General features: G+C 56.5%; 5 protein-coding genes across 7 annotated transcripts in view; 2 read left to right on the forward strand and 3 right to left on the reverse strand.

Annotated features, from left to right (window-relative positions):
- The first annotated feature begins 104 nt into the window (after positions 1 to 104).
- SLC37A4 (solute carrier family 37 member 4) lies at positions 105 to 9,088 on the forward strand. 2 transcript variants are annotated; one of them, XM_084274836.1, is made up of 9 exons: positions 105 to 342; positions 440 to 672; positions 1,801 to 2,044; positions 4,862 to 5,020; positions 5,690 to 5,775; positions 6,271 to 6,384; positions 6,684 to 6,749; positions 7,646 to 7,784; positions 8,015 to 9,088. In XM_084274836.1, exons 1-9 carry the CDS (start codon positions 195 to 197, stop codon positions 8,179 to 8,181), a joined length of 1,356 nt encoding a protein of 451 aa, XP_084130962.1. In that variant the 5' UTR covers positions 105 to 194; the 3' UTR covers positions 8,182 to 9,088. The 2 variants fall into 2 exon arrangements, with proteins under 2 accessions (XP_084130962.1, XP_084130963.1); XM_084274837.1 differs by lacking the exon at positions 6,684 to 6,749.
- A 127-nt stretch (positions 9,089 to 9,215) lies between these two features.
- On the reverse strand, positions 9,216 to 11,512 carry TRAPPC4 (trafficking protein particle complex subunit 4). The gene is made up of 5 exons (XM_084275066.1): positions 11,285 to 11,512; positions 10,183 to 10,357; positions 9,970 to 10,073; positions 9,764 to 9,890; positions 9,216 to 9,644 (listed from the first exon to the last, which is right to left on the reverse strand). Exons 1-5 carry the CDS (start codon positions 11,457 to 11,459, stop codon positions 9,566 to 9,568), a joined length of 660 nt encoding a protein of 219 aa, XP_084131192.1. The 5' UTR covers positions 11,460 to 11,512; the 3' UTR covers positions 9,216 to 9,565.
- A 36-nt stretch (positions 11,513 to 11,548) lies between these two features.
- RPS25 (ribosomal protein S25) lies at positions 11,549 to 13,101 on the forward strand. Its single transcript, XM_084275065.1, has 5 exons — positions 11,549 to 11,613; positions 11,839 to 11,934; positions 12,351 to 12,534; positions 12,679 to 12,777; positions 13,022 to 13,101. The coding sequence occupies exons 1-4, from the start codon at positions 11,611 to 11,613 to the stop codon at positions 12,771 to 12,773; spliced, it is 378 nt and encodes a 125-aa protein (XP_084131191.1). The 5' UTR covers positions 11,549 to 11,610; the 3' UTR covers positions 12,774 to 12,777; positions 13,022 to 13,101.
- A 557-nt stretch (positions 13,102 to 13,658) lies between these two features.
- CENATAC (centrosomal AT-AC splicing factor) lies at positions 13,659 to 17,037 on the reverse strand (the record flags this gene model as incomplete). Of its 2 annotated transcripts, none has more annotated exons than XM_084275045.1 (9): positions 13,659 to 13,986; positions 14,484 to 14,616; positions 14,752 to 14,853; positions 15,079 to 15,109; positions 15,498 to 15,603; positions 16,090 to 16,148; positions 16,324 to 16,386; positions 16,476 to 16,641; positions 16,730 to 17,037. In XM_084275045.1, 9 exons carry the CDS (start codon positions 17,035 to 17,037, stop codon positions 13,944 to 13,946), a joined length of 1,011 nt encoding a protein of 336 aa, XP_084131171.1. In that variant the 3' UTR covers positions 13,659 to 13,943. The 2 variants fall into 2 exon arrangements, with proteins under 2 accessions (XP_084131171.1, XP_084131170.1); XM_084275044.1 differs by having other exon boundaries at positions 16,090 to 16,154.
- Positions 17,038 to 20,053: 3,016 nt separating this feature from the next.
- Positions 20,054 to 24,034, reverse strand: part of CDON (cell adhesion associated, oncogene regulated) — a gene marked incomplete at its 5' end in the record, with an annotated part of 32,121 nt that continues 28,140 nt past the window's right edge. The window contains 2 exons of the mRNA XM_084274932.1: positions 20,054 to 20,384; positions 21,703 to 21,959. Coding sequence (XP_084131058.1) covers positions 20,218 to 20,384; positions 21,703 to 21,959 — 424 coding nt within the window. The 3' untranslated portion in view covers positions 20,054 to 20,217. The remainder of the gene's footprint in view (positions 20,385 to 21,702; positions 21,960 to 24,034) is intronic.

A 24,034-nucleotide genomic window follows, 5' to 3' on the forward strand; every position in this document is an offset into this window, starting at 1 on the left:
CGGGGCGGGTAGCGGCGCCCAATGGGAGCGTCGAGGGAGGAGCGTGGCGGGAAGCGGCGCCCAATGGGAGCGGCGGGGTGGGACTTCCGGCGCTGAGGCGGCAGCAGCCGGGGCGCTTGGCCGGCGCCTCAAGGCGTTCGCTCTCCGCCCGCCGCGGTCGCTGCTCCGTCCCGTCCCCGGAGGAGCGCGGCGGGATGGCGGGCGGCGGGTACGGGCGGTACCGGGCCGTGATCTTCGCGGCTATGTTCGTAGGGTACACTCTCTACTACTTCAACCGCAAAACCTTCTCGTTCGTCATGCCCGCCGTCATGGCCGAGGTGCCGCTGGGGAAGGACGAGCTGGGTGAGTGCCGGGGGCGGCGGGGGGTGTCCCCCCGCCGGGGCCCTGCCTGGCCGCTGCCGACTTTAACGGGCCCGTCGGGCCCCCTGCCCTGCCGCAGGTCTCATCACCAGCAGCCAGTCCGCAGCCTACGCCATCAGCAAGTTCATCAGCGGTGTCCTGTCCGACCAGATGAGCGCCCGCTGGCTCTTCTCCTCCGGCCTCCTCATGGTGGGCTTGGTCAACGTCGTCTTCTCCTGGAGCTCCACTGTCACGGCCTTTGCTGGGCTCTGGTTCCTCAACGGCCTGGCCCAGGGGCTGGGCTGGCCGCCCTGCGGGAAGATCCTACGAAAAGTAAGTCTTGGTTGGCAGGGACGGGTGGGAAACCTTCCCCGGCAGCGGGGCTGGTGCAGGCTGCTGTGTGGGAGCGCTTGCTTGAATGCCACTGGCCTCTCTTCCCACCTCCTTCCAACCTAGGAGGTCAAAAAGGCTGGGCAGGCTGTCTTCTGCTGGCCCTCGCTTCTGGCTTGGCTCAGTAAGTAGCGTCTCCTGCTCTGTAAGAGACGTGGTTTCTCAGAATTTATCATGTGAAGCAGGCAGGCAGAGGTCTCCTTGTCTCTCTGCTGTGGTGGCAGCTCACCCTCAAGCGAGGAGAGATGAGCAGAGTTCTATCTGCACGCCCTGGGAACTTGAGAATTGCAAGTTGCAGGCTGCTCAGGTAGAACAGGGGGTGGTGTTTGGTTACTAAGCTGTGCCTGTGTGTCCCGTCTACATAGAACAGACTGATTTCTGCCTGAGGACAGATGGAAGAGCGGTCAGCCGTGTGCTAACACCTCTCTCCAGAAAGCATAAAACCTAGAAACACGTGTGCTGGCGGGGGCAAGGGGAGGTGGAACAGCTGCGCTGCCCTTCTGCGAGGCGTCGAGCCGGTGCGGAAGGGGCTGTGGGGATGGCTGTGTGCACAGAGGGGAAGGCACAAACAATCAGAGCAGCATTTTCTCAGGGCACTTGTGAACACAGCACTTGGACGTTCTCCCACTGACAGTGACCACCGGAGCGGCTGTGGCTCCAAGTGCAGCTTTGTGAGGTAGAGCCGATCGCGCCTCATCGCCTCAACGCAACGGGGTGTCCTAAAGTTACCCCGTGGCTCTGTGTGTCTCCCCGTGCCAGCAGACCTTTCCAGGAGGGCGCCGTGCCTAGCAAGCGAGCACGCAGACCTGCACCCTCTTACACTTTACCTCTCCTGGCCCTGTGTCTCGGTTTCACGGCCTGTAAACGGAAATAACTCCGAGCTGGCTCGCAGCAGGAGCACCTGTCGGGCTCCTGAGGCTGGAGCTTGCCTCATGTGTGGGGTTCCCTTCGCCTGCCTGTGTAGATCTGTGTCTGAATCCCCCCTCCCCAAACCTGCAGCACATGCCTTGACTAAGGATTTCCAGGTGCCACATCCTCAGACCTCATGCTGTTTCCTTTCTTGTTGCTCAGTGGTTCGAGCCTTCCCAGTTTGGGACTTGGTGGGCCATCCTGTCTACGAGCATGAACCTGGCCGGAGGTTTAGGCCCCATCATCGCCGCTCTCGTGTCTCTCAACTACGACTGGCGCACGACTTTGTCCTTCTCCGGCTTGATCTGCGTGGTCGTCTCCTTTCTGTGCCTCATCCTGATTAAAAACGAGCCAGCAGATGTTGGGTTACCCAACATTGAACCGGGAGCCAAGAAAGGGAAGAAAGGTGAGCACCAGGCTTCTTCCCTACGCCAGGTGGCTGCCGTGTCGCCCTCAGCGTGCCCAGACCTCCGCCCTTCCCGCTGCCTGAACTCACCGCTCGGTGGGATACACAGAGAGAGAAAACACACAGCAGCAGCAGGGAATGCTTCCTTAAGCCTGACCTTCCTCTCCTCCACGTTACCAGAGGACAGGCAGTTCACCCCTCACCCCGCCGTGGGTTCTCTTGACCCCTGGGGCTCACGGTGGACTCTGCTCAACGTTTTCCTGTTTTCCTGGGACATCCAGTTAGTAAATGTTTATTCAGCCCGCTGAGCACGGCGCTCCTCTGAAAGCAGCGTGGGGAAGAGGGGAATTGCAACAGAGGTTTGCTGGGGGGGAGCTCAGCAAGTTAGGATTTTAAGTGCTGGGGGAAACTTGGCCTGCTGTCCTCTGCTGCCTGTGCTGCTGGACTCGGTGTACAGAACCGATAGGGCTTTCCCAGGGCAGGTTTGTTTTGTAGGTTCTGAGACAACAGATGCAAAGATAAAGGTGGTACTTTGGAAGGCAGAGGTTTGGGTCCAGGTAGCAGCTTTCACAGGCAGAGCTTAAAACCGAAGCAGCAGGTCCTGCTCTCTGCCAACCTTTGTTAAGGGTTTATTGTCAATACAGAGATAGTAGTGGTGGCAGTTCCATTATTATTCTGAATCGAACAAACAGGAACTAAATCAGCAGAAAAAGATTCTGAAATCACAGCAAACCCAGAGACAAGGTGGGAGGGAAAGCCTGTTGCTGCCAGTAGCTCTGAGTATCTCAGTATGGACGTGCCTGCTGCATGAATCCTGCTTGGAGATCTGCCTGGGGTGCCGCTGAGTCGGCTGCACTCAAGCAGGAAGGGAAGAAAGGGGAAAAAAGGAAGGGAATAATGAAATAAAAAAGGAAATGAAAAAAGGAAAGGGAAAAAGGGAAGGGAAAAGGAAAAAAGGGAAGGAAAAAAGGAAATTAAATAAGGGAAGGAAAAAATGAAATAAAAAAAGGAAAAATGAAAAAGAGGAAATAAAAATAAAACCAGAAATAAAAAGGAAATAAAAGGAAATAGAAGGAAATAAAAGGAAATGAAAAATGAAAAAAGAAATTGAAAAACAAATGAAAAACTGAAATAAAAAGGAAATAATAGGAAATAAAAATGAAAAAAAAATTGAAAAACAAATGAAAAACTGAAATAAAAAGGAAATAATAGGAAATAAAGGGAAATAATAGCAAATAATAGGAAATAAAAGGAAATAGAAGTAAATAATAGGAAATAAAAGGAAATAAAAGGAACTAATAGGAAATAAAAATGAAAAAAGAAATTGAAAAACAAATGAAAAACTGAAATAAATCCGGAAATAAAAAGGAAATAAAAGGAAATAAAACGAAATAGAAGTAAATAAAAGGAAATAATAGGGAATAATAGGAAATAAAAGGAAATAATAGGGAATAAAAGGGAATAAAAGGGAATAATAGGAAATAATAGGAAATAAAAGGAAATAATAGGGAATAATAGGAAATAAAAGGGAATAAAAGGAAATAAAAGGGAATAATAGGAAATAAAAGGGAATAATAGGAAATAAAAGGGAATAATAGGAAATAATAGGAAATAAAAGGGAATAATAGGAAATAAAAGGGAATAATAGGAAATAATAGGAAATAAAAGGGAATAATAGGAAATAATAGGAAATAAAAGGAAATAATAGGAAATTAAAATGAAAAAAGAAATTGAAAAACAAATGAAAAACTGAAATAAAACCGGAAATAAAAACGAAATGGAAGTAAATAAAAGGGAATAATAGGAAATAAAAGGAAATAGTAGGGAATAATAGGAAATAAAAGGGAATAAAAGGAAATAATAGGAAATAAAAGGGAATAAAAGGAAATAATAGGAAATAAAAGGGAATAATAGGAAATAAAAGGGAATAAAAATGAAAAAAGAAATTGAAAAACAAATGAAAAACTGAAATAAAACCGGAAATAAAAAACGAAATAGAAGTAAATAAAAGGAAATAATAGGAAATAATAGGAAATAAAAGGAAATAAAAGGAAATAATAGGAAATAAAAGGAAATAATAGGAAATAAAAGGGAATAATAGGGAATAATAGGAAATAAAAGGAAATAATAGGAAATAATAGGAAATAAAAATTAAAAAAGAAATTGAAAAACAAATGAAAAACTGAAATAAAACGAAATAGAAGTAAATAATAGGAAATAAAAATGAAAAATGAAAAAAGAAATTGAAAAACAAATGAAAAACTGAAATAAAACCGGAAATAAAAAGGAAATAAAAGGAAATAGAAGTAAATAAAAGGAAATAATAGGAAATAAAAATGATAAATGAAAAAAGAAATTGAAAAACAAATGAAAAACTGAAATAAAACCGGAAATAAAAAGGAAATAGAAGTAAATAATAGGAAATAAAAATGAAAAATGAAAAAAGACATTGAAAAACAAATGAAAAACAACTCCCCTCCCAAAACGCGGGGCGGTAGCGGGGTAGGTGTGTGTTAATCTGGGCGTTTTTTTTTACTTGCTCCTAACAGCCCCCTCAGCCAAAACTAACAAAGCAAAAAAAAAAAAAAAAAAATCCCCTCTCCCCCAGAGTCACTGCTGGCTGAGGAATTACCCCATCTGTAAAAATAGGAGAGCTCCTTGGAAAGAAAACCCAACACAGACACTGAGAAGGGGCTGGCCATTTCCCCCCCCTGCATCCCATACTGCAGATATTTATAAACATTAATAAAGTCCCCCCTTCAGTCTTCTTTTCTCCAGGCTGAACAGCCCCAGCTCACTCAACCTTCTTCCCCACAGGTTCCTCCAACGACAACAGCACTCTGACAGAGCTGCTGCTCTCACCCTACCTCTGGGTGCTCTCAACGGGCTACCTGGTGGTTTTTGGAGTGAAAACGTGCTGCACTGACTGGGGACAGCTCTTCCTGATCCAAGAGCGGGGACAGTCCATGCTTGTGGGTAAGACACAAAGCTGTGTTTCCCAGCATTGCTGGTGGCTGTGGTTTGGGAGGCATGGGGCCAGCAAAAGGATGTGGGTGTATGTCGGGACCAGGGGGGAAGAATGCTGCCAGGCACTGGGATTGATAAAGCACTTCAACTTTATTGCAAGCACACACTTCCTTTTACACTATTCACATGTCACACATTGTACTTTAATTAACTAAGAATTAACTTTAACTAAAAATTACATTTACATACTCCACCCATCTTGCAGCCTGGGAATCATGTCTTCTTCTCAGGCCTAGGAACACTGAATCCTTACACCTCCTACTCCCACATCTTGGGACCATGCTGTATGATACACAAAGACACACTGACTGAGTGTTGACCCTTCTGTTCTCACCAAGACGGTGTGGGGCCCAGTCTTACTAAGCTACACAGGCAACTGCTTAGACAACTGCTCCATAGGCTCATGCCCTCCTTCTCAAGCCATTCTGCAGCCGTCTGCAGGCTGTGTTTGCTTAGCTCCTGGTGCTGTCTCGCCCTGGGGTCCTCCTGGGATGGGTGTTGCTGTATGAGGATGGGATGGAGGGTCTCATCCAGCAGAGCTGACCCACCTTGAGCTGACAGTGGCTTCGCTCTTGTGACTGAGCCTGACAACCTGCTCTTTGCTTCCCCACGGTCTAGGTAGTTCCTACATGAGCGCCTTGGAGATCGGGGGTCTGGTGGGAAGCATCGCTGCTGGATACCTTTCTGACAGAGCTGTGGCACGAGTGAGTAGCCCAGGCCCCTGGGCAGCTGATGCAGAGTCCCTTTGAGTTGCTGCTGACTTCTGAAGGGTTTGTTTCTTCTTCCTTTGCGAGCACCTGAGGATGAAATACCTACACCAACCTTTGGGCTGGCGATACGCCTGGCAGGTGACAGGTTGACCCGTTTGGTTGGCTGTACACTGTGCTCTCCAGCTGTCTGTGATGAAAGACATCTGGTTGCCAACAGTTGTCTTCTGGCTGAAAAAAAAACCCCCCAGTGTTTAAACCCAGCAGTGGGGTGTGGATCTGAGGCTGAATTCCAGGTGGGAACAGGGTGTGGTTGGTGACAGGGGTATCATTTGTCACCGAGAGCTGCTTGTTGAGCACCGTTTGACTGCGGGCAGTCCTCACTGCCCACCCAGACAGTGGTGCTGAGAGGTGTGCTCCTGACACCCCTCCCATCTTTCCTCATGGGTCCTTCCAGCTTCTGACCCCTGGGCTTCCCTTCCTGTGGTGCAGGTGGGTCTGTCCAGCTACGGGAATCCTCGCCACGCGCTGCTGCTCTCCATGATGGCCGGGATGTGCGTCTCCATGTTCCTCTTCCGCGTCACGGTCACGGGCGAGTCTCCCAAGGTAACCCCCAGCGCAAGCAGCTGGCTCTGAGGCATAAGAGAGCCCTTTTAGGGGTGAGGAATTTTGGGGGTGGGCATCCATGACTGTTTTCTTTGCCCTTCCTGGGAATGGCTCAGTTTGCATTCTCTTTGTTTGCCCTACAGAGCAGCAGGCTAACGTAGCGTGGCTGCCACTGTGAAAGTCAGCTTGGGTAGCCTGCGTTGCTGGCTGTTGCATAAGCATGGCTTGAGTCTGCCCTCCTAATTGCTATATAAATTAAACTTTCCTTTCTCCTCTCCTTTTTTTATCTCCTTCTTCAGGAAAATCATCTTTGGACTGTAGCCTTGCAACCTCTAGCTGATCTTACAGGCCTAAAAGAACATGAGGTTTCTGCCTGTTTCTGCTTTTGCTCATCTGCCTTTTTCCTATCCTGGTTAGCACGCTGGAGGTTAGAACCAGGGAGAGGGTGTTGAGAGGAGATTGCCCTCAGTTTCATCAGAGAAACCTTTTCCTAAATTCACCCACTCACACCAGCTGACTTCACAGGCCTGACTACAAAGTTTTAAAGCTCTGGTATGGAAGGGCCTGGGGACGCTTGTTCATCAGGTAAAACAGAGTGAGATCAGGATTAACTTGGGCAAGTGTTTCCCTCACTCTTTGTTTCTGCTTCCCACCTGGAAAATGAGATAGCTCTTACTTCCTTCTGGGCACCTTAAAATGATGTCTGGTGTTCAAAAAGCCTGCTGTAATCTCTAGTTACCTTTTGTTGTCCCTTCTCAAGAGGCTGATGTCTTCCCAGCCAGTTCCTCGGTGTGGAGCTGATGCTGAACTTGAGGGCTGTGTTGGGCTTTTCAGTTTCGTTGCTGTGCTGGTAGTGTAGTAACCTTGGTGTTACTGGAGAGCAGCTCCTCACCAAGCCAGACTCCCTGATGGGTCACTCCCATCTCACAGGAGGAGTGTTTGGAGTTGGTAGCTCCCAGGGTCATCTGTTGACACGAGGCTCCTCCACAGGCTCGTTGCCCATCTCTCTCTCTCCCACGTCGGCGCGTGCGTGCGGTGCAGGGACTGTAGGAGAGGGGAGAGCTCACGCTGGCTGGTGCAGGGGAGGTGGAGACATGGGGTTAGCCCTGGGTTTCAGCTCCTCTGTCTGCCAGCCAGGGAGCTGGCGTCAGCCCGAAAATGTCAACCACCCCCTCGCGCTGACCGCGTAGGAGCCGCGCGCTGTCAGCAGCCGCCGACTGACACCCCGGATCCCATTTCTGACCTTAACCTGTCTCGACAGCTGTGGATCCTGACCCTGGGAGCTGTGTTTGGCTTCTCCTCCTACGGCCCCATCGCCCTGTTTGGGGTTATAGCCAACGAAAGCGCCCCCGCCAACCTCTGCGGCACCTCCCACGCCATAGTGGCCCTCATGGCCAACGGTGAGTAACCCCTGTTCCCCCCACCCACCCAAAAATACCCACCCCCAGCCCTGCATGTTCCCTGGGTGCTGAGTTACTGATCACAGGGGCACTGAAACAGCAGAGCCTCAGGGCTGCTTCCTGAACTGACTGGGTGTGTTAGGTCCAAACCCAGCCCGAGCTGCATGCAAAGCACATCAGAGATGCTTGTGCATGGCTGGCTTGGCCCATTTGCCTTTCTCTCCTTTCAGTTGGGGGGTTTCTGGCTGGACTTCCCTTCAGTACCATCGCCAAGCACTACAGCTGGGCCACAGCTTTTTGGGTAGCTGAGATCACCTGCACTGCCAGCACGGTGGCTTTCTTCCTCCTGAGGAACATCCGCACCAAGATGGGCCGTGTGCCCAGGAAGGCCGACTGAGGGTGGGGAAGCTGCTTGGTGACCAAGATGCCACCTCCACGAAGGCTGCTGGGTCTGACTGAGTTTACCCACGCCCCCACCTTGATGAAAACATCTCAATTCCTCATCCCTGTGTCACGGAGGGCACGAGGTCCTCACTACTGATCACTTTTCCCCCCACCCCTCCTCCCTTGAGATGTGATAATTCAGCTAGTTGACATTCACCCTGATTCTTACCTTACCTCCTCGCAGCGCTGTCGGTGAAGTGAGCAGGCTTCACAGCACCCAGCTTCCCTACTAAACAACACCCTACTCCAAGGACAGGCACCTTCAGGTGCCATCAAGGTTTTATCCTCAGTCTGGGCTGCCAACTGCCACTTGGGTGGTCGTGCTGGTCCTTCCCACTGCGGTGTTCAGGCAGCTGGTGTTAATGACTTGCAAGGGAGGCAGCTGCTGCTGGGCCAGCTCCCAGCAAAGCCTCTGTGGGTCACCCAGGAACAGGGGATGTGGTTGGTGATGGGTATTGCACCAGCAGCTCCCCACAGTGCCCCCCACCCTCCACAGCCAGCTGGTGTGACAACCAACCCGTGTTTCCTAGCCCTGCCCTGTATTTTCTCCAGCGTGGGCTGCACTGGGTTCAGAGCCACATCTCCCACTGCTGCAGAGCGTTGCAGCCTCAGGTTTTTAACCAGGATTGGGTTGAATCCTCTTTTTTTTTTTCCTCCTCACCCCAAAAGGATTTCCTGCTCCAGGGTGTGGGAAGAGCTGCATTTCCACTTGTGAAGAACCCACAGGCAGGTACTTTGCCAGGCAGCATGGCTGTGGGAGTAGGTAGCCAGCCTTAATTAAAACAATGGAAGCAAATGACATTTTGTACTTAATTGTACGACCTTTCTGCTATCTGTGAAATAAAAATGGAGCAGTGTCACACAGGCTCCTAGCTGTCTTACTGGAATGGTGCAATCCCCCACCCCTACCCTCCCAAAAACCTGCTCTCCAGGGGTTCCCAGCAGGAATTCACCCACACTCACAGAAAACAAACAGCCATCTGCCTCTTCCATGAACGTTTGTTGCTTCCACACAGAAAACCCCTGCAGAACTGTAAGGTTAGAGCTATACACAAGGTGGGGGGGGGATATATACATCTGTACAGTTAAGAGAGGAACGGAAGCGACCAACCACCGTGGGGTCTTCCAAAAGGGCAGCAAGGCCTTGACAGCCCCTGTGGTGCAGTGTCACCAGGTCACTCATCAAGGGTGAGTCTAGTTGATGGCAGGTTTCACAACCCAGGGGGTGAAACAGGGTGTTGGGAGGTAACAAAGAATGTTTTAGGGGTACACAGAAGAGGGAAAAAGCTCTGGGTGAGGCCAGAAAGGAGTCCATGTGCCAGGCCAGGCTTTCCTCCCTACGACCCAGGGCCAAAGGGTCCAGCTTTCTCTGCCACCTCCAGCGCCAGTTTCAAGTTCTGGTCGAACAACTCACACCTGGAAAGGAGACGCAGAGGGAGGTGGTTTTACCTCCTGGGAAGATGAGGTTCTCCCCCTTCCTTTCAGCTCTGTATCCCTCGAGGAGAGACGTGGGGGTGGGGAAGCTTCTCCCTCACCTGATTGGCATCTCCAGGGAGTAGAAGGGGTTCTTCAGAGCGAAGTCAGAGTAGATCTCGTAGATCTTGCGGAGAAGGGAGTCGATGCCCGCCTGCCGCGGGTCAGCAAGGACCACGAACTTGATCCCTGGAGTCCCAAACAGCAGGAGCATGAGGGAGACCAAACATGGTGCCAGCACCTCCCCAGCCCCAGCCCCAGCCCGTACCTGTCAGTGTCTGGAAGCAGTGCAGCTTGAAGGTGTCTGTCTCCAGCATCTCAATCCCGGAGCTCCCCACCTCAGGGGACAGCTGCGACCCGATGGCGAAGAGCCTGCGGGGAAAGAGACCCCCTCTCCCCACTCAGCACCCACCCTTCCGCCTCCTTCCCCCCACCCCAGCCCAGCCCAGCCCAGCCCAGCCCAGCCCAGCCCGGGGCTCACGAGTGGAACATGGAGGCCAGCATCAGCTTCTCGTTGGAGGACAGGCGGTGGCGGCCGAAGCGGATGGACACGGGGTAGTTGGCGGGGTTACCCAGGAACTCCAGCACGTCCTTCCCGTCCGCCGTGTAGCGCCCGTTCACCTCGGCGCCGTTGATGGCCAGCACGGCGTGGCCCACTGCAGGGACGGGGGGATGCTCAGCCCGTCCTCCCGGTAACAATCCCCATCCCCGGTCCCCCCTCCTCCCCCGCCCCGGTCCCCTCCCAACTCACCCCAGATCCCTCCCTCTCCCCCCCACTCCCCAGTCCCCCCTCCCCTCTCTCTCCCCTCCCGTTCTTCCTCCGGACCCACCCCAGGTCCCTCCCTCTCCACCCCCCCCCCCCCCCCCCCACCCCCGCCCCGGTTTCCTCCCCTTCGCCTCCCTTTTGCCCCCCGTACCCCCTCCCCGTCCCCTCCCGTTCTTCCTCCAGACCCACCCCAGATCCCTCTCCCCCCTGCCCCCCACCCCGGCCCAGCCCGGTTCCCTCCCCGATGCCTCCCTTTTGCCCCCTGGTCTCCCCTCATCCCCCCCCAGTTCCCCCCCGGTCCCCCACTCCCCCATCCCCTCCCGTTCTTCCTCCGGACCCCACCCCAGATCCCTCTACCCCCCCATCCCGTCCCGGTTCCCTCCCCGACGCCTCCCTTTTACCCCTCGTACCCCCTCATCCCCCCCCGGTTCCCCCCTCCCCGGTCCCCTCTCGTTCTTCCTCCAAACCCACCCCAAATCCCTCTCCCCCCCACCCCCCACCCCGTCCCGGTCCGGTTCCCTCCCCGTTGCCTCCCTTTTGCCCCCCTGGTCCCCCCTCATCCCCCCCCAGTTCCCCCCCGGTCCCCCCCTCCCCGGTCCCCTCCCGTTCTTCCTCCGGACCCACCCCAGATCCCTCTCTCTCCCCCCCCCAGCCCGGTTCCCTCCCCAAGACCTCCCTTTTGCTCCCCGTTCCCCCCTCATCCCCCCCCGGTCTCCTCCTCCCCCGTCCCCTCCCGTTCTTCCTCCAGACCCACCCCAGATCCCTCCCTCTCCCCCCCACCCCGTCCCCGGTTTCCCCCTCCCCGTCCCCCCCGTACCGCGGATTCCGTCCCTCTGCCCGAAGGCGACGACGACTCTCTCGTCGTGCAGGCGCAGGACGAGGTCGAGCGGGAAGCTGAAGGTCTTCTCGGTGTCGGCGCGGGGCGCGTAGTGATCCAGCTGGTAGATGAGCCCCCCCGCCTTGTTCACCACGTAGACGCTGAAGATCGCCATGGCGGCCCCCGCCACCGGCCCCGGCTCGGAAGTGGCGTCACCACGTACCCCGGAAGTCGCTTCCCCCCCCTCCCTGACGCACGGAGGCTTCTCCTCGCCTCACGCCCGGCGCTTCCTTTCTCGGCCGACATCTTGACCGAGCAGCCGCAGCATGGTGAGCGGGGCCGGGCCGCCCGGCGACGGGCTCGGGGCTCTCTGGGAAGCGATGGGGGCTGCCCGGGAGCGGCAGGAAAGCCGGGGGGTTGCTCGGGAGGCGGCAGATCGCGGGGGAAGGGGGTGTGGGGGGGGTGGGGGGGGGCGGTGAGGCCTCTCCCGGTTCCCGCTCTCCTCGGCCCCGCCGCTGACCGGCCCCGCTCCCCCTTCTCTCTCCCCTCTGTAGCCGCCCAAGGACGACAAGAAGAAGAAGGACGCGGGCAAGTCCGCCAAGAAGGACAAAGACCCGGTTAACAAGTCCGGCGGTAAAGCTAAGAAGAAGGTAGGAAAGGCCCCGAGGCATTGGCGGGGCTCCCTGTGGAAACCCGGGGTGGGAGCTGGGGAAGCCGGTTGATTGAAGGGAGGCGGTCGGGCCCTGCTACAACCCCACCCCACCCCCCTTCTGCTTCAGCCTTTCACGTGTGCGGCTCGGTCAGGGTTATAGAGGGGGGGGGGCGGGGCCGCCAGGCACTGTGATGGCCCTGAGGGTGGGGGGGAATGGGTGGTGTTTGCTCCTCACCTGGCAGGGAGAGGCTCTGCGAGCCGGGTCGTGCAGGGCTTCATGCTCTGGAGATGCTGTAGGTCTTGCCTGCCCTGTGGGCACTTAGAGAGACCTTCTTGTGTGGCTTCTCAGCTCATCTGAGCTCAGTCTTTCCCAAGATGGCTTAGTGGGTTGCTTCTCTTTTTCTCCTGGAGTAGAAGTGGTCCAAGGGGAAAGTCAGGGACAAGTTGAACAACCTCGTCCTGTTCGACAAAGCCACCTATGACAAACTCTGCAAAGAAGTGCCCAACTACAAGCTCATCACCCCTGCAGTTGTGTCAGAGAGGCTGAAGATCAGAGGCTCCCTGGCTAGGGCAGCCCTCCAGGAGCTGCTCAGCAAAGGTGAGTGCTCAGAGCTGCCAGAAGGCACCAGCAACCCCCTCAAACTGCCCTTTCCCTTCTCCCCACCCACCCAGGAGGGTTTTGCACTGCATCTCACCTACCCAAACGGGCAATTTGTGCTTTTTTTTTCCTCCCCCCACCCAGGTTTGATCAAACTGGTCTCCAAGCACCGAGCCCAAGTGATCTACACCCGGAACACGAAGGGCGGCGACGCGCCCGCCGCGGGGGAGGACGCGTAGGGAGGTGAGACAGCAGCTGGAGGGGTGTTGTCAGGGGGGGTAACAGGGGGGCTACAGGCCAGGCAGCATCACCAGGACACACCAGTTGTCCAGCACTAAAGGAGCAGCTGGCAGTTGTTTCCCTGTCCCATCTCTGTGGGGTGCAGGGATGCTGCATCCTCCCTGCCGTTGCCATGACAACAAGCTGTTCCCCCCCTGGCTGCTTGTTTGAACCTGGCTGGTTGATTTGGGACCCTCTTGCTTTGCAGGTTGTGCAGTGATGCTCATCAGCACCGTGTCATCTGTCACAATAAAGTTATTGAAATGGTTTTTCTTGCTTTTCCAAGAAGGTGGCTGTTGTTACTGATCTGTTACCTGGGGCAAATTCCATCGTGGCTCCAGCTGCCTCAGCACAGGAGCTGGGGGGGGTTTTTTTGGCCTTTATGGGAAAAGGGAGGGAATTTTCTGTCACCCACAGTTTGACAGTGATGTTAAACCATGTTCCACCCTGCCCCAAGGGAAACTGAATCGAGGGGGAAGGTGCTGGTGAGGTGCTTCTCCTTATTTGATGGCTCCTCTTGTGCCCAGGGCCCTCTGTGCCCAAAGCAATGGCACCTGGTGGGTGGGGGTGAGGGGGGAAGCACAGATAAACGAGCTCTGAGTAAGGCTGGAAGTATCTGTGTGCATCCAGGCCTGGATGCTGGTGGCCCTGCCTGTGGCAGGGGGGGTGGAACTCTGTGATCCTTGGGGTCCCTTCCACCCCAGACCATCCTCTGGTTGTGTATTTTACCCAGGTTAGTTCAAATTGCCCCCAGCCAGGGTCGTTGAGGCCTTGCTTCTAATGAGGATGGGTCACTCCTCCTTCAGGGGAGGCAGAGAGAGGGAAAGGAAGGGAAATGGCCTGGGTAACAGTTTAAAAAGAACAAAAAGGATGTTTATTACTCACAAAGAATCACTTCCAAATGAGGTGTCACACCGCCCATCAGCTCAGGACACTGGCACCCCTGCTGTGTCCCCACGATGAGGTGTGGAGAGGGCAGGAGGCCTCCCAAAAGGGGGTGGGGAGGGGGTGGAACACGGACCCACCTTCCCAGGCAGCGACCCCGTCCAGCTGTAGCCGTTAAACACAGCGCTGGCCGAGCAGCAGCTGCTGCTCCAGCTTCCCCAGGGCTCCCTCCTGCTCCATCCTGCTCAATTCTTCTTCTTTCCCCCTGCCTCAGTTCTAAACTGGTGCCTGGAAGAAGCACAACAGCCTTAAGGACCTTTTTAAAGGGTCAACAATGGCAGGACAAGGGGATGGATTAAAGCTGGAGGAGGGAAGGGTGAGAGGAGAGATTGGGGGAAGTTCTTTGCAGAGAGAGTGGTGAGGGGCTGGAAGGGGCTGCCCAGAGAGGGGGTGGGTGTCCCATCCCTGGGGGTGTTCCAGGCCAGGTTGGATGGGGCCCTGGGCAGCCTTGTGTAGCTCCAGGCCTGGAGGTTGGTGTCCCTGCCTGTGGCAGGGGGGTTGGAGCTCTGTGACCCTTGGGGTCCCTCCCAGCCCAGCCCAGCCTGGGATTCTGTGATGCTGCCTTCACAAGAGGTGGCTTCACCTGGCCCACATGGATTTCTAACATGTTACAACGTGCCAGCAGCACAGTCTGGGGGCTCAGAAAGCCCCATGGTGAGGTGATCACCTGAACACCTGCTGCTCTGGCACAGCCCATCCCAGGAATTCCCGGGAATGCCGCTTACCGGGACTGCCACCTCCTGCCGTGGTTCCACACCCGCCCGAAGGACGGGAGCCAGCCCTCTCCTGTCTGAGAGCTGTGGTCAAAGTTGGCACCCACACGCCCAGCTGGCAGCTTCTTCAGCTTCTGCTTCTCCTCTGAAACAAAGAACATCAAACCAAAAACCCCCCCTAAACCTCTGCTTAGCCAGAGGTTCGGCCTAATCGCCCTCAGCTCGTTAGCGCGGCGACGCGAGGGCGGGAAGTGACCCCAGCCAGGTGTGAGCTGCTCACTTTGTCTGAGGAATTCCTCGTAGGAAGGGCCAATTGGCTGTTTGCCCCCATCCTCCTCCTCCTCCTCCTCTTCCTCCTCAGTTAGCCACGGAGGCCTCGCCCCTACAAGTCATGGGGAGAACAGCTCCAGCCACTCCATGAGCAGCATCCCCTCTTCCCGCCGCGCTACCGGTCGCCCTATGTCATCCCCCCACCCTCCCAGCTCTGGTCTGGCCATCCCAGCTCCAAAAGCCACCTTTGTGTGATGGAATTCACAAGCTGAGAGGGTTTGGGGTGTTTTTTTGGGCAGGACAGCACCCAAACACATCACCCAGAAGGTGTTGTTACCTGTGTGGACGTTTCCTTTCCCTTCTGCTCCCTGTGAACAGAAATGGGAATGAGAAATCCCACTGGAATGGTGCTGCACGTGTGGCCCCTCCTCACAGAGATGGGGAGGGTGTGTTATTCCCTGAGCATGTGGGTTTTTCCACGTGTCTGAGGGGTTCTTCCCTGAGGGTTTTCCATGTGTCTGAGGGGTTCTTCCCTGAGGGTTTTCCATGTGTCTGAGGGGTTCTTCCCTGAGGGTTTTCCATGTGTCTGAGGGGTTCTTCCCTGAGGGTTTTCCATGTGTTTTCTTGAAGCCCTAAGAGTCACTAGTGCTGGAGGAGTGAAACTCTCCACACAACCTCTGCCCTTCTCCACAGCCCCTCGTGCTCCTGTGCCACTTACACCCACCCATGGCACCCTCGTTGGCCCCTCTCCTGTACCTGGTGGCCAATGAAGGTCAAGGCCTGTCCCGAGTCCATCCAGGCAGAGCCAGGTGCCGTCTGCATCCCGCTGGGGCCGGGCTGCTCCGTGTCCTGACAGGAATCCCTGCAACACAGAGCCAAGAAGCCAGTGGCTGTTGGAAGCCGGGCAGCCAAGGGTTGTCCAGAAGCTTCTGGAGCAGATTTAATGTTTGGAGGAGGGGAAGGAGAGATGTTCTTGGGGCACGGGGAAGAGCCAGAGGATGGGACATCAGCCCTGTGCTGGCTCTTTGGGGCTGGGGGTGAGCACCCCCCTGTGCCCACCTGACCAGGAGGGGACCCTTCCTGCAGTCTGGGTAATGAAGGACCTGGGTGTGAGTGAGAGCACAGTGGGGCTGCTGGCAGCCTGGGTGCACGGGGAGGGCTCTGCAGTGGGGCTGCTGGCAGCCTGGGTGCACGGGGAGGGATGCTGGCAGCCTGGGGGCATGAGGAGGGATGCTGGCAGCCTGGGGGCATGAGGAGGGCTGTGCAGTGGGGATGGTGGCAGCCTGGGGGCATGGGGAGGGCTGTGCAGTGGGGATGCTGGCAGCCTGGGAAGGGGAACAGGTCTCACCTTTCAGGTGCAACGTGGGGGCTGCAGGCAGAAGGTCCCGTGCCAGCCTCGGGCTCTGTCTGAAGCTGAGTGTGATTCAGGAACAAGGAACAGTATTTCCAGCCCCATATTCCCCCCGGACACACCCACCCACCCCCTCCCCATCCCACCCCACCCCCGAGCGCCCCGTTCCCACGGGGATCCCCATCCCCATCCCCGCTGGGGCGCGGCCAGGGCAGGATACGGCTCACCGACCTGCAGCGCTGCCCGCACCGTCTCCCGCTGCCTGCGCTCGGCTTCCCGAATCTCGGCCGCCATCTGCGGGGTTGGGAAGGGGGGGGTGGGAAGGAGATTAGGGGGGGGTGGGGAGGTGAGTCCGGGGCCGGGACGCGCGGGGCCGGCGGTACCTGCCGGATTCGCTCCTCCTCCCGCCGCTGGTACGCGGCCACCTCCCGCTCCAGCGCGCCGGCGAAGCGCTCGTACTCCTCGGCGGGCACCAGGACCCGGGGCCGCAGCTCCTCCTCCGCCTTGTTCTCCCGCCAGAACCGCGCCGTCTCCCTCCGGTGCTCGGACCTACGGGGCGGGGGCGGCACCGGGCCGGGATAACCCGTCAGTTCCAGCCGCCCCGCTCCCCTCCCCGCTCCTCCCGCCCTAAACTCACCCGGCCAGGTGCCGGAGGAGGCCGGCCCGCGGCAGCGCCAGCCCGCCCCGCCGCCCGTCCCGCCGCACGCCGCGGCCGCAGCACAAGCACCAGACGCGCCGGGCGTGCTCGGCCGGGTCGTAGGGCCGCACGGTCTCCCCGCCGCCAGCCGCAGCCACCGCCGCCGCCGCCACAGCCCGAGCCGCCGCCACCTCCTCCTGCAGCCGGGCCAGCGCCTCCCGCAGCCGCCGCCGGTGCGCTGCGCTGTAGCGGTGCCGCCGGCCCGCGAAGGAGGTGCGGCGGCAGAGCGCGCAGTACTGCGCCGCCATGGCGCCGGAACGCGGCACCGGGGCCGGGCGGGGGGGGGGGGGTAAAGGTGGGGCTGGGGAAAGGCGGGGCCTGGCGGGGAGGCGGGGCCGGGCGCTTCGGCTGCCGTTGGGGTTTATGAGGTGGACAGCGGGGGTGGGGGTTGCGCCGGTGTGTGTGCGGTTCGCCCGGGTCTCGCATGGATCCCCCCGCCCACCCCCCGCACTCCGGCCGTGGTAGCGCCCAGGGCTGCACGCTGGGGCTGCAGCTCGGCCTTTGCGCATGCGCGGTGGCCGCCCCGGGGTCGCCTCGGGGGGGGGGGGGCGGGACTCGCCCCGTCCCGGGACTCCGCCCCCTCCCCGCTGAGCTGCCGGGACCCCGGGGCGCGGAGAAGCCGCCCGGGCCCGGCGAGGGGGACAAACCGCCTGGCTGGAGCCGCGGAGGGGCGGGGAGAGGCCCCTGGACCCGGCGATTCACCGGGGGCGGCGGGAGCTGCGGGGAGCCCGTGGGGTGGCGGAGCGGGCTGGGCTGGGCTGGGCTGGGCTGGGCTGGGCTGGGCTGGGAGGGCCCAGCCGGCCCTTCCCGCAGCCCCTGTCTGCAGCCCGCCGCTGGGTGAGCCCCTTGTTCCTCCATCCCTCTCCCTTTGCCCCTCCAGCCGTGTGTCCGCCCCTCTTGTGTCCTCCTCTCCTCCCTCGCGCTCCTGGTCTCGCATCCCTGTTCCCGTCTCCGCATCCCTGTAGCTCCTTCTTTGTCTCTTCTCCTCCCCGGCCCCGTGTTCCTCCTGCTCAGTCCTCTGTCCTGCTCCCCCTCCTTCTTTCTCTGTCCCTCTGTGCTGTTCCCTGCCCCCCGATTCTCTGTGGCTCTCCCCCTTCCTATCCTGCTCCCTGTCCCTCCCCCCTTTCCAGCAGTTCATTTTCTGTCTGTCCTTCAGCTTTCATTGTATTCCTTCTGGTTTTGCCCTTACTCTGCCCATTCCTCTCCTCCTCTCGATATCCATTCTCCCTCCCCTGCTGTTTTTGGACCCGTTTTTAGGTTTATTCCTGCCCTGTTGTGTGTGTGCCTCTTTCTCCATCCTGGTGCCCTGCTCCTCGTCCCTTTTTCCTCTCTGTCTGTCTCAGTCTTCCCCCTCTCCTGCTTTTCCCTTTTCCTCCCCACTTCCCATCCCTTTCCCCCCCCCTCCTCGGGCTTGTCACAGGGGGTGGGACAGGCTGCAGGCAGCACCCGGGGGTAAATCAGCATCCCCATGGGATCCATCCCTGGGGGTGTCCAAGGCCAGGTTGGATGGGGCCCTGGGCAACCTTGTGTAGCTCCAGGCTGGAGGGGGGGGGGGGGGGCTTTTTAGGAGGGAGCCTGGGGTTAGGATGGGGGGGATTTGAACCAGAAGTGGGCAGAGGGGAAACGATGGGAGGAAACCCTTTGCCACGAGGGCAGCGGCTCAGCCAGAGTCAGTCCCTGCCCCAGGAGCACCCCGGGCTGGGTGGTGGCCCCCAGCTGCTCTTCCCCTTGCCCCTTCCAAACAGAGCTGTTGTGGGGTGGTGTGATAATTACTCCAGCAAAGGGGCTGATTGGGAAATGAGAGCTGCATTGAGCTGGGGCTCTCACCTGATTGTAACTTTCCCTGACACCCACTGCAAGGGGCTGTTGGGTTTGAAGACTGAGATACCCCCCCCATACCTGTTGCCTCTTCCAGTTTTGTTCCTTATCATTGTTAATATTTATTCCTAATAAAAAGGGGTTTTTTTTCCCAATACATGAACAATGTGAGGGGTCCCAGAGACCACTGGGCTGTTGCTTGATGGGCACAGTCACCTTACTGACAGGGCCAGGGGCACAGCAGAGGCGTCCAACGCCGCCTTTGCCTCCGTCCCCAGCGCGGGCGATGGGCTCTGGGGTTCACCACTCTCCTATTGAAGAATTTCTCTTAATAAATACCCACCTAAAGCCCCCTTTTCCAGTTCAAACCATCCCCTCTCCTCCTATCACTCCATGCCCTCAGGAACAGTTCTTTCCCAGCACCTTTCAGGCCCTGGGAGGCCCCTATAAGGTCCCCCTGGACCCTTCTCTTCCCCAGGCTGAACCAGCCCAGCTCTCCCCATCCTGGCTCCACAGCAGAGCTGCTCCAGCCCTCAGATTATTCCTGTGGCCTCCTCTGGATGTGTTCCAACAGGTTCACGTCCTCCTTGTGCTGAGGGCTCCAGAGGTCTCCCCAGAGCAGAGAGGCAGAACCCCACTCTCCCCTGGCCACACTCCTTTTGATACAGCCCAGGGTGCACTTGGCTTTCTGGGCTGCAGATGCACATGGGTGGCTCAGGTCCAGCTTCTCATCCACAGGTCCCCTCCAAGTCCTTTCCCTCAGGGCTGCTGCTTTCCAGCACATCATCTCCTGACCTGTATGGGTAACAGGGATTGTCCCCACACAGGTGCTTGGCTTTGTTGAGCCTCATGAAGTTCCCCAGGGCTCTCTGTTGACTCCTTTGAGGGTGGAGAAGCCTTAGAGCGAGACCTGGGCAGAGCAGAGAGCTGGGCCATCACCAACAGCCTGACCTTTAACAATGGCAAGTGCCAGATGCCACCCTTGGGAAGGGACAACCCCAGCTGGGGCTCAGGCACTGGAGGCCAGAGGTGCCCAGAGGGGTTTGGGGTCTGAAAGGAGATGGAAGGCAGCATTCAGAGCCTTCCCTGGGTTGGGAAAGCCCCAGGTCAGAGGGGCAGCTGGTGGAGGGGGGGGCTACCCAGAGCCAGGGTGGGGGTGTTCAGGCCAGGAACACCTTTCAGTACTGGCCCCTTGGGTTTGGGAGCTGGAGGAGGTGATAGGACCATTCCCACAGCCCTGGGAAGCGCTTCTCCCCCTGGTAAAACCCCACAGCAGACACACTCCCCCATTTCCCATCCTTGTTCTTTATATTATCACAATTCTTTTTTTTTTATACACAGAACCAGGCTAGGTGGGGGTGGGGGGTGGGGTGTGCATGGGGGCTGGGGCTGGGTTGGGGGTGTGGGAAGCAGGAGAGGGAGGAGGAAAGAATTTCAAGGCATAAATAATATAAAAAGGCAACAATTTCTTAACCCCAAGATACATTCATACAACACTACTACACAAAAATAAATAGCAACTCTCTCTGTGATAATTAACATCCCTCCATCACTCCCTTTCAGCCAGGGGGCTGTGCAGTTAACTGGTGCTGGGGGCTGTGCTCACTTCCTCAAGTGTCCTGCAGCTGAAGCTGCCCAAGGTCCCCAGAACAGTTGAAGGTGACTCCAGCTGAACTCCAGCCTGGTTTGTCCTTACAGTCCTTGGAAACAGGCTGCAGAATAAGGGGGCTCCAGCTCAAAAGGTGGTTTGATGTTTCTGAGTGGAGGCAGTTGTCACCTGCAATGAGAGAATCACAGAGTCACAGGGGGTGGAAAGGACCTTGAGAGATCATGGGGTCCAACCCCCCCCCCCAAGGAGAGCAGGGTTTGGTGGGGTGGGGGGTTTGAAGATCTGCTGCCTGCTCTTGCTTATCATAGAAACACAGAATCCCAGACTGGTCTGGGTTGGAAGGGACCCCAAGGGTCACAGAGTTCCAGTCCCCCTGCCACAGGCAGGGCCACCAACCTCCAGGCCTGGAGATACACAAGGTTGCCCAGGGCCCCATCCAACCTGGCCTGGAACACCCCCAGGGATGGGGCACCCACCCCCTCTTTGGGCAGCCTGTTCCAGCCCCTCACCACTCTCTGCAAAGAACTTCCCCCTAATCTCTCCTCTCCCCCTTCCCTCCTCCAGCTTCACTCCAGCCCCCTTGTCCTGCCAGTCTCTGCCCTTGAACAAGCTGATTCCCCTCCTGTTCCTCTGCTCCCTTCAGGGACTGGGAGGCTGCAGTGAGGTCCCCCCACAGCCTTCTCTTCTCCAGGCTGACCCAGCCCAGCTCCCTCAGCCTCTCTTCACAGGGGAGCTGCTCCAGCCCTCTGATCATCTTCATGGCCCTGAATGGGATGGCTCCAGGCTGTCATGGACAGCAGCTCATTAGGGAAACCATCATTAGGCTTCATTCTCTGGAGAGCCCTGGTCAGAGCCATGGGTCCCAAGGCACCAGTGGGAAGGCAGGAAGGACAGGGAGCTGCTGGAGAGGGGACAGCAAAGGGCTGTGGGGATGCTGAGGGCACCAGAACATCTCTGACACAGAGAGGCTGAGGGACTCGGGGCTGCTCAGCCTGGAGAAGAGGAGCCTGAGGGGGATCTTCTCAGTGCTGAGAAACCCTTGAGGGGTGGGCTCAGGAGGGCAGGTCAGGCTGTGGTCAGGGGTGCCCAGGGACAGGACAAGGGGCTGTGGGCACAAACTGGAGCAGAGGAAGTTCCACCTAACCATGAGTAAGAACATTTTTAACTGGGAGGCTGGCAGAGCCCTGGGCCAGGCTGCCTGGAGAGGCTGGGGAGTCTCCAACTCTGGAGAGACTCAAACCCTGTGATGCTGGATGCCACCTGCTCAAGGAGACCCTGCTCTGGATCTGGTGATCTCCAGAGGTCCCCACCAACCCTCACCAGGCTGGGGTTCTGTGAAGGTAGAACGCTTCATCTTTCTCAAAGAGCCAGGTCTATCTGTGGGCTTAATTACCACCTTCTCCTCAGTCACTGAAGCGCCCTAGAGCTCTCCTACCGAATGTCCCCGGCTCCAGAGACGGGTGCTGCCCTCTCCAGGCTGCCTTACCGTCTGCACAATCCACGGAGAGCCGGTTCACGCCCTCTCGGCAGCAGGGATGCTGCGGGGAAGGCTGCTCCACGCTCCCCTTGCTGTCTTCCTCCAGCCGGGCGCTGCACTCCGGGCCAGCAGAGGCCAAACACATGGCCACCATGACGTGGTGATTCAGAGGTTTCATCTCCAAACCATCCTGCTGATAAGGTGCTACGATGGGCACGACGGGCAGCGCGGCGCTGCCGAACGCGCCGTTGGTTTTGGTGAAACACCTGAGACAAGGAAGGGAAAGGGAAAGGGGGGGGTTACTCAGAGCTCCTGCTGCTTGAGAAACCACCATCTTTCCAAGTACCTCCCCAAACTACAGCCTGCTGAGGAAGTTTTAGGGGGCTCTTTGAATCAATCATGAGATTAAGACCAGGATTGGAGGAGTTTTCAGTCCCACCAGGCAGCTGGTGCACTGAGGGTGCACTCGGTTGCTTCCCACTATTGATTGTGACCCCCTGACCTGACTGCTGAGTTCAGTTCCCTGTAAGACTGATGGGTTTTCACCACCAAGGAAGAAGAGCTCGAGCTGGAAACCCCACACAACAAACTGGGGAAAGAAATCCTGCACTGTCAGAGGAGCAAAGGTGAATTAGAAAACCATATCCAGCATTATCATCCTATGAACTCGCCCAGCTGTCACCTGAAAACCACGACCACTACTGGAAGAGCAGCCAAACACCCACGAGTAAGAGAAAGGAATGTTCTAGAGGAGGAACTGGAGCAGGTTTCCCCCCTCTTGAAGCCAGAAGATGGGACAAAACCCCCCAGCTCCCCTCCCAAACGCTGCAGGACGGGGTGGCCCCAACCTTCACTTTCAAGCTTCCCTCTCATTTCATCCTTCCGCTCCCCGTGAACTCCCCCCTCCCAAAACCATTATTCCAAGTACCAAAATACCACAGAAGCCACCCCAGAATCCACATGAAACACATCTGGCCTTCAAACAAATCCATTTATTAGTTTGCTTTTCTTTCCACAGAGGTTTGACTGAGCTCACTGAGGATTTAAAAGGGAAGAAAACCCCCATCTCAGCGGGTCCCATTCGCCACGTTGGGTTTTCATTTGGGTTTCCAGGTTTCCAGGGCTTTCTTTTTAAGGACACAGAGGTTGGCACAGCTCTTTGTATCACCACTATGGGCTCCAACGCTGTTTCCAGACAGTGGTTCAACTTTTTTTAAGCTTAAATAACCACATTTGGATGGCAACTTGCCACAGGTACATCCAGAGATGTAAACCCAACCCCACAGCCTGCCGCGGGAAACACATTTTTCTCTCCGTTCTACGGGTTCTCCAACCCAACTATAATCTGAGCTGGCAAAAGCAGCCTGACACCAGCTGATCTGAAATGCATGTTCCCAATTTCTGAGTATAAAGTGGATTTGTAAAAAGGAGAAGAGCTGCAGGAAAAAAAAACCCAACCCAACAAGCAATGTAAATTCCTCTGTGACCGTTGGGAATTGAGGAAAGGCTGAGTGAGCTGGGGCTGTTCAGCCTGGAGAGAAGCAGCCTGAGAGGGGATCTGATCAATGGGTATAAAGATCTGAAGGGTGGGACACAGGGGTACATGGGCAGCCTCTGCTCAGTGCTCTGTGGGGACAGGACAAGGGGCAATGGCTGCAAGTTGGAGCACAGGGAGTTCCACACCAATCTGGGGAAGAACTTTTCCCCAGTGAGGGTGAGGGAGCCCTGGGACAGGCTGCCCAGGGGGTGTGGAGTCTCCTTCTCTGGAGAGATTCCAGCCCTGTCTGGATGCCGACCTGTGTGCCCTGTCCTAGGGACCCTGCTTTGGCAGGGGGGTTGGACCCCATGAGCTCTGGAGGTCCCTTCCAACCCCTGTGACTCTGTGAATCTCAAAAGTTGACATACAACAAGCACCAGAAGAAGGAAAATAATAATAATAACAACAAATTGGTTCTCAACTCTAACATAACAAGCTCAAACCACGCTCCCCTTACCAGCTTCATCCACGACAGCAAAGCAGCATCTGCATTTCAGCAGCTCCTACCCCCTGGCAAACCTCCCCAGACAGCTCTGAGAGCACATTTAAACAGAAGACAGGGGGATTTCACCCTCTGTAACAATAAAACCTGCTCTGAGATGACTGTTGCTGACAACAGCCGTAGCGGGCGGCTATCGAACACTCTAAACCTTCAGGGTCCATTCTCTTGTGGTCACAACTCAACCAACTGCCTCGTTCAACCTGAATCAGCAGCAACAACTCCAGGGTGTTCTGTGGAAATGGGAACACCAAGGGGTTTGCAGGCACTGGTGTGGAATGGCTGGAGCAGGGCTACATCCACCT

Source organism: Gallinula chloropus (genome assembly GCF_964237585.1).
Source record: "Gallinula chloropus genome assembly, chromosome: 24".
Taxonomy (NCBI): Eukaryota; Metazoa; Chordata; class Aves; order Gruiformes; family Rallidae; genus Gallinula; species Gallinula chloropus.

Bases quoted from the DNA above. Each gene is read 5' to 3' on its own strand.
- RPS25 (XM_084275065.1), top strand. The intron at 11,935-12,350 runs GTAGGAAAGGCC...CTCCTGGAGTAG, and splicing joins GCGGTAAAGCTAAGAAGAAG to AAGTGGTCCAAGGGGAAAGT. The intron at 12,535-12,678 runs GTGAGTGCTCAG...CCCCCCACCCAG, and splicing joins CCAGGAGCTGCTCAGCAAAG to GTTTGATCAAACTGGTCTCC.
- TRAPPC4 (XM_084275066.1), bottom strand. From the start codon at position 11,459: ATGGCGATCTTCAGCGTCTACGTGGTGAACAAGGCGGGGGGGCTCATC. The intron at 10,074-10,182 runs GTGAGCCCCGGG...CTTTCCCCGCAG, and splicing joins CTGGCCTCCATGTTCCACTC to GCTCTTCGCCATCGGGTCGC. The intron at 9,645-9,763 runs GTGAGGGAGAAG...TCTCCTTTCCAG, and splicing joins TCCCTGGAGATGCCAATCAG to GTGTGAGTTGTTCGACCAGA.
- SLC37A4 (XM_084274836.1), top strand. From the start codon at position 195: ATGGCGGGCGGCGGGTACGGGCGGTACCGGGCCGTGATCTTCGCGGCT. The intron at 673-1,800 runs GTAAGTCTTGGT...CTTGTTGCTCAG, and splicing joins GCGGGAAGATCCTACGAAAA to TGGTTCGAGCCTTCCCAGTT. The intron at 6,750-7,645 runs GTTTCTGCCTGT...CTGTCTCGACAG, and splicing joins CAGGCCTAAAAGAACATGAG to CTGTGGATCCTGACCCTGGG.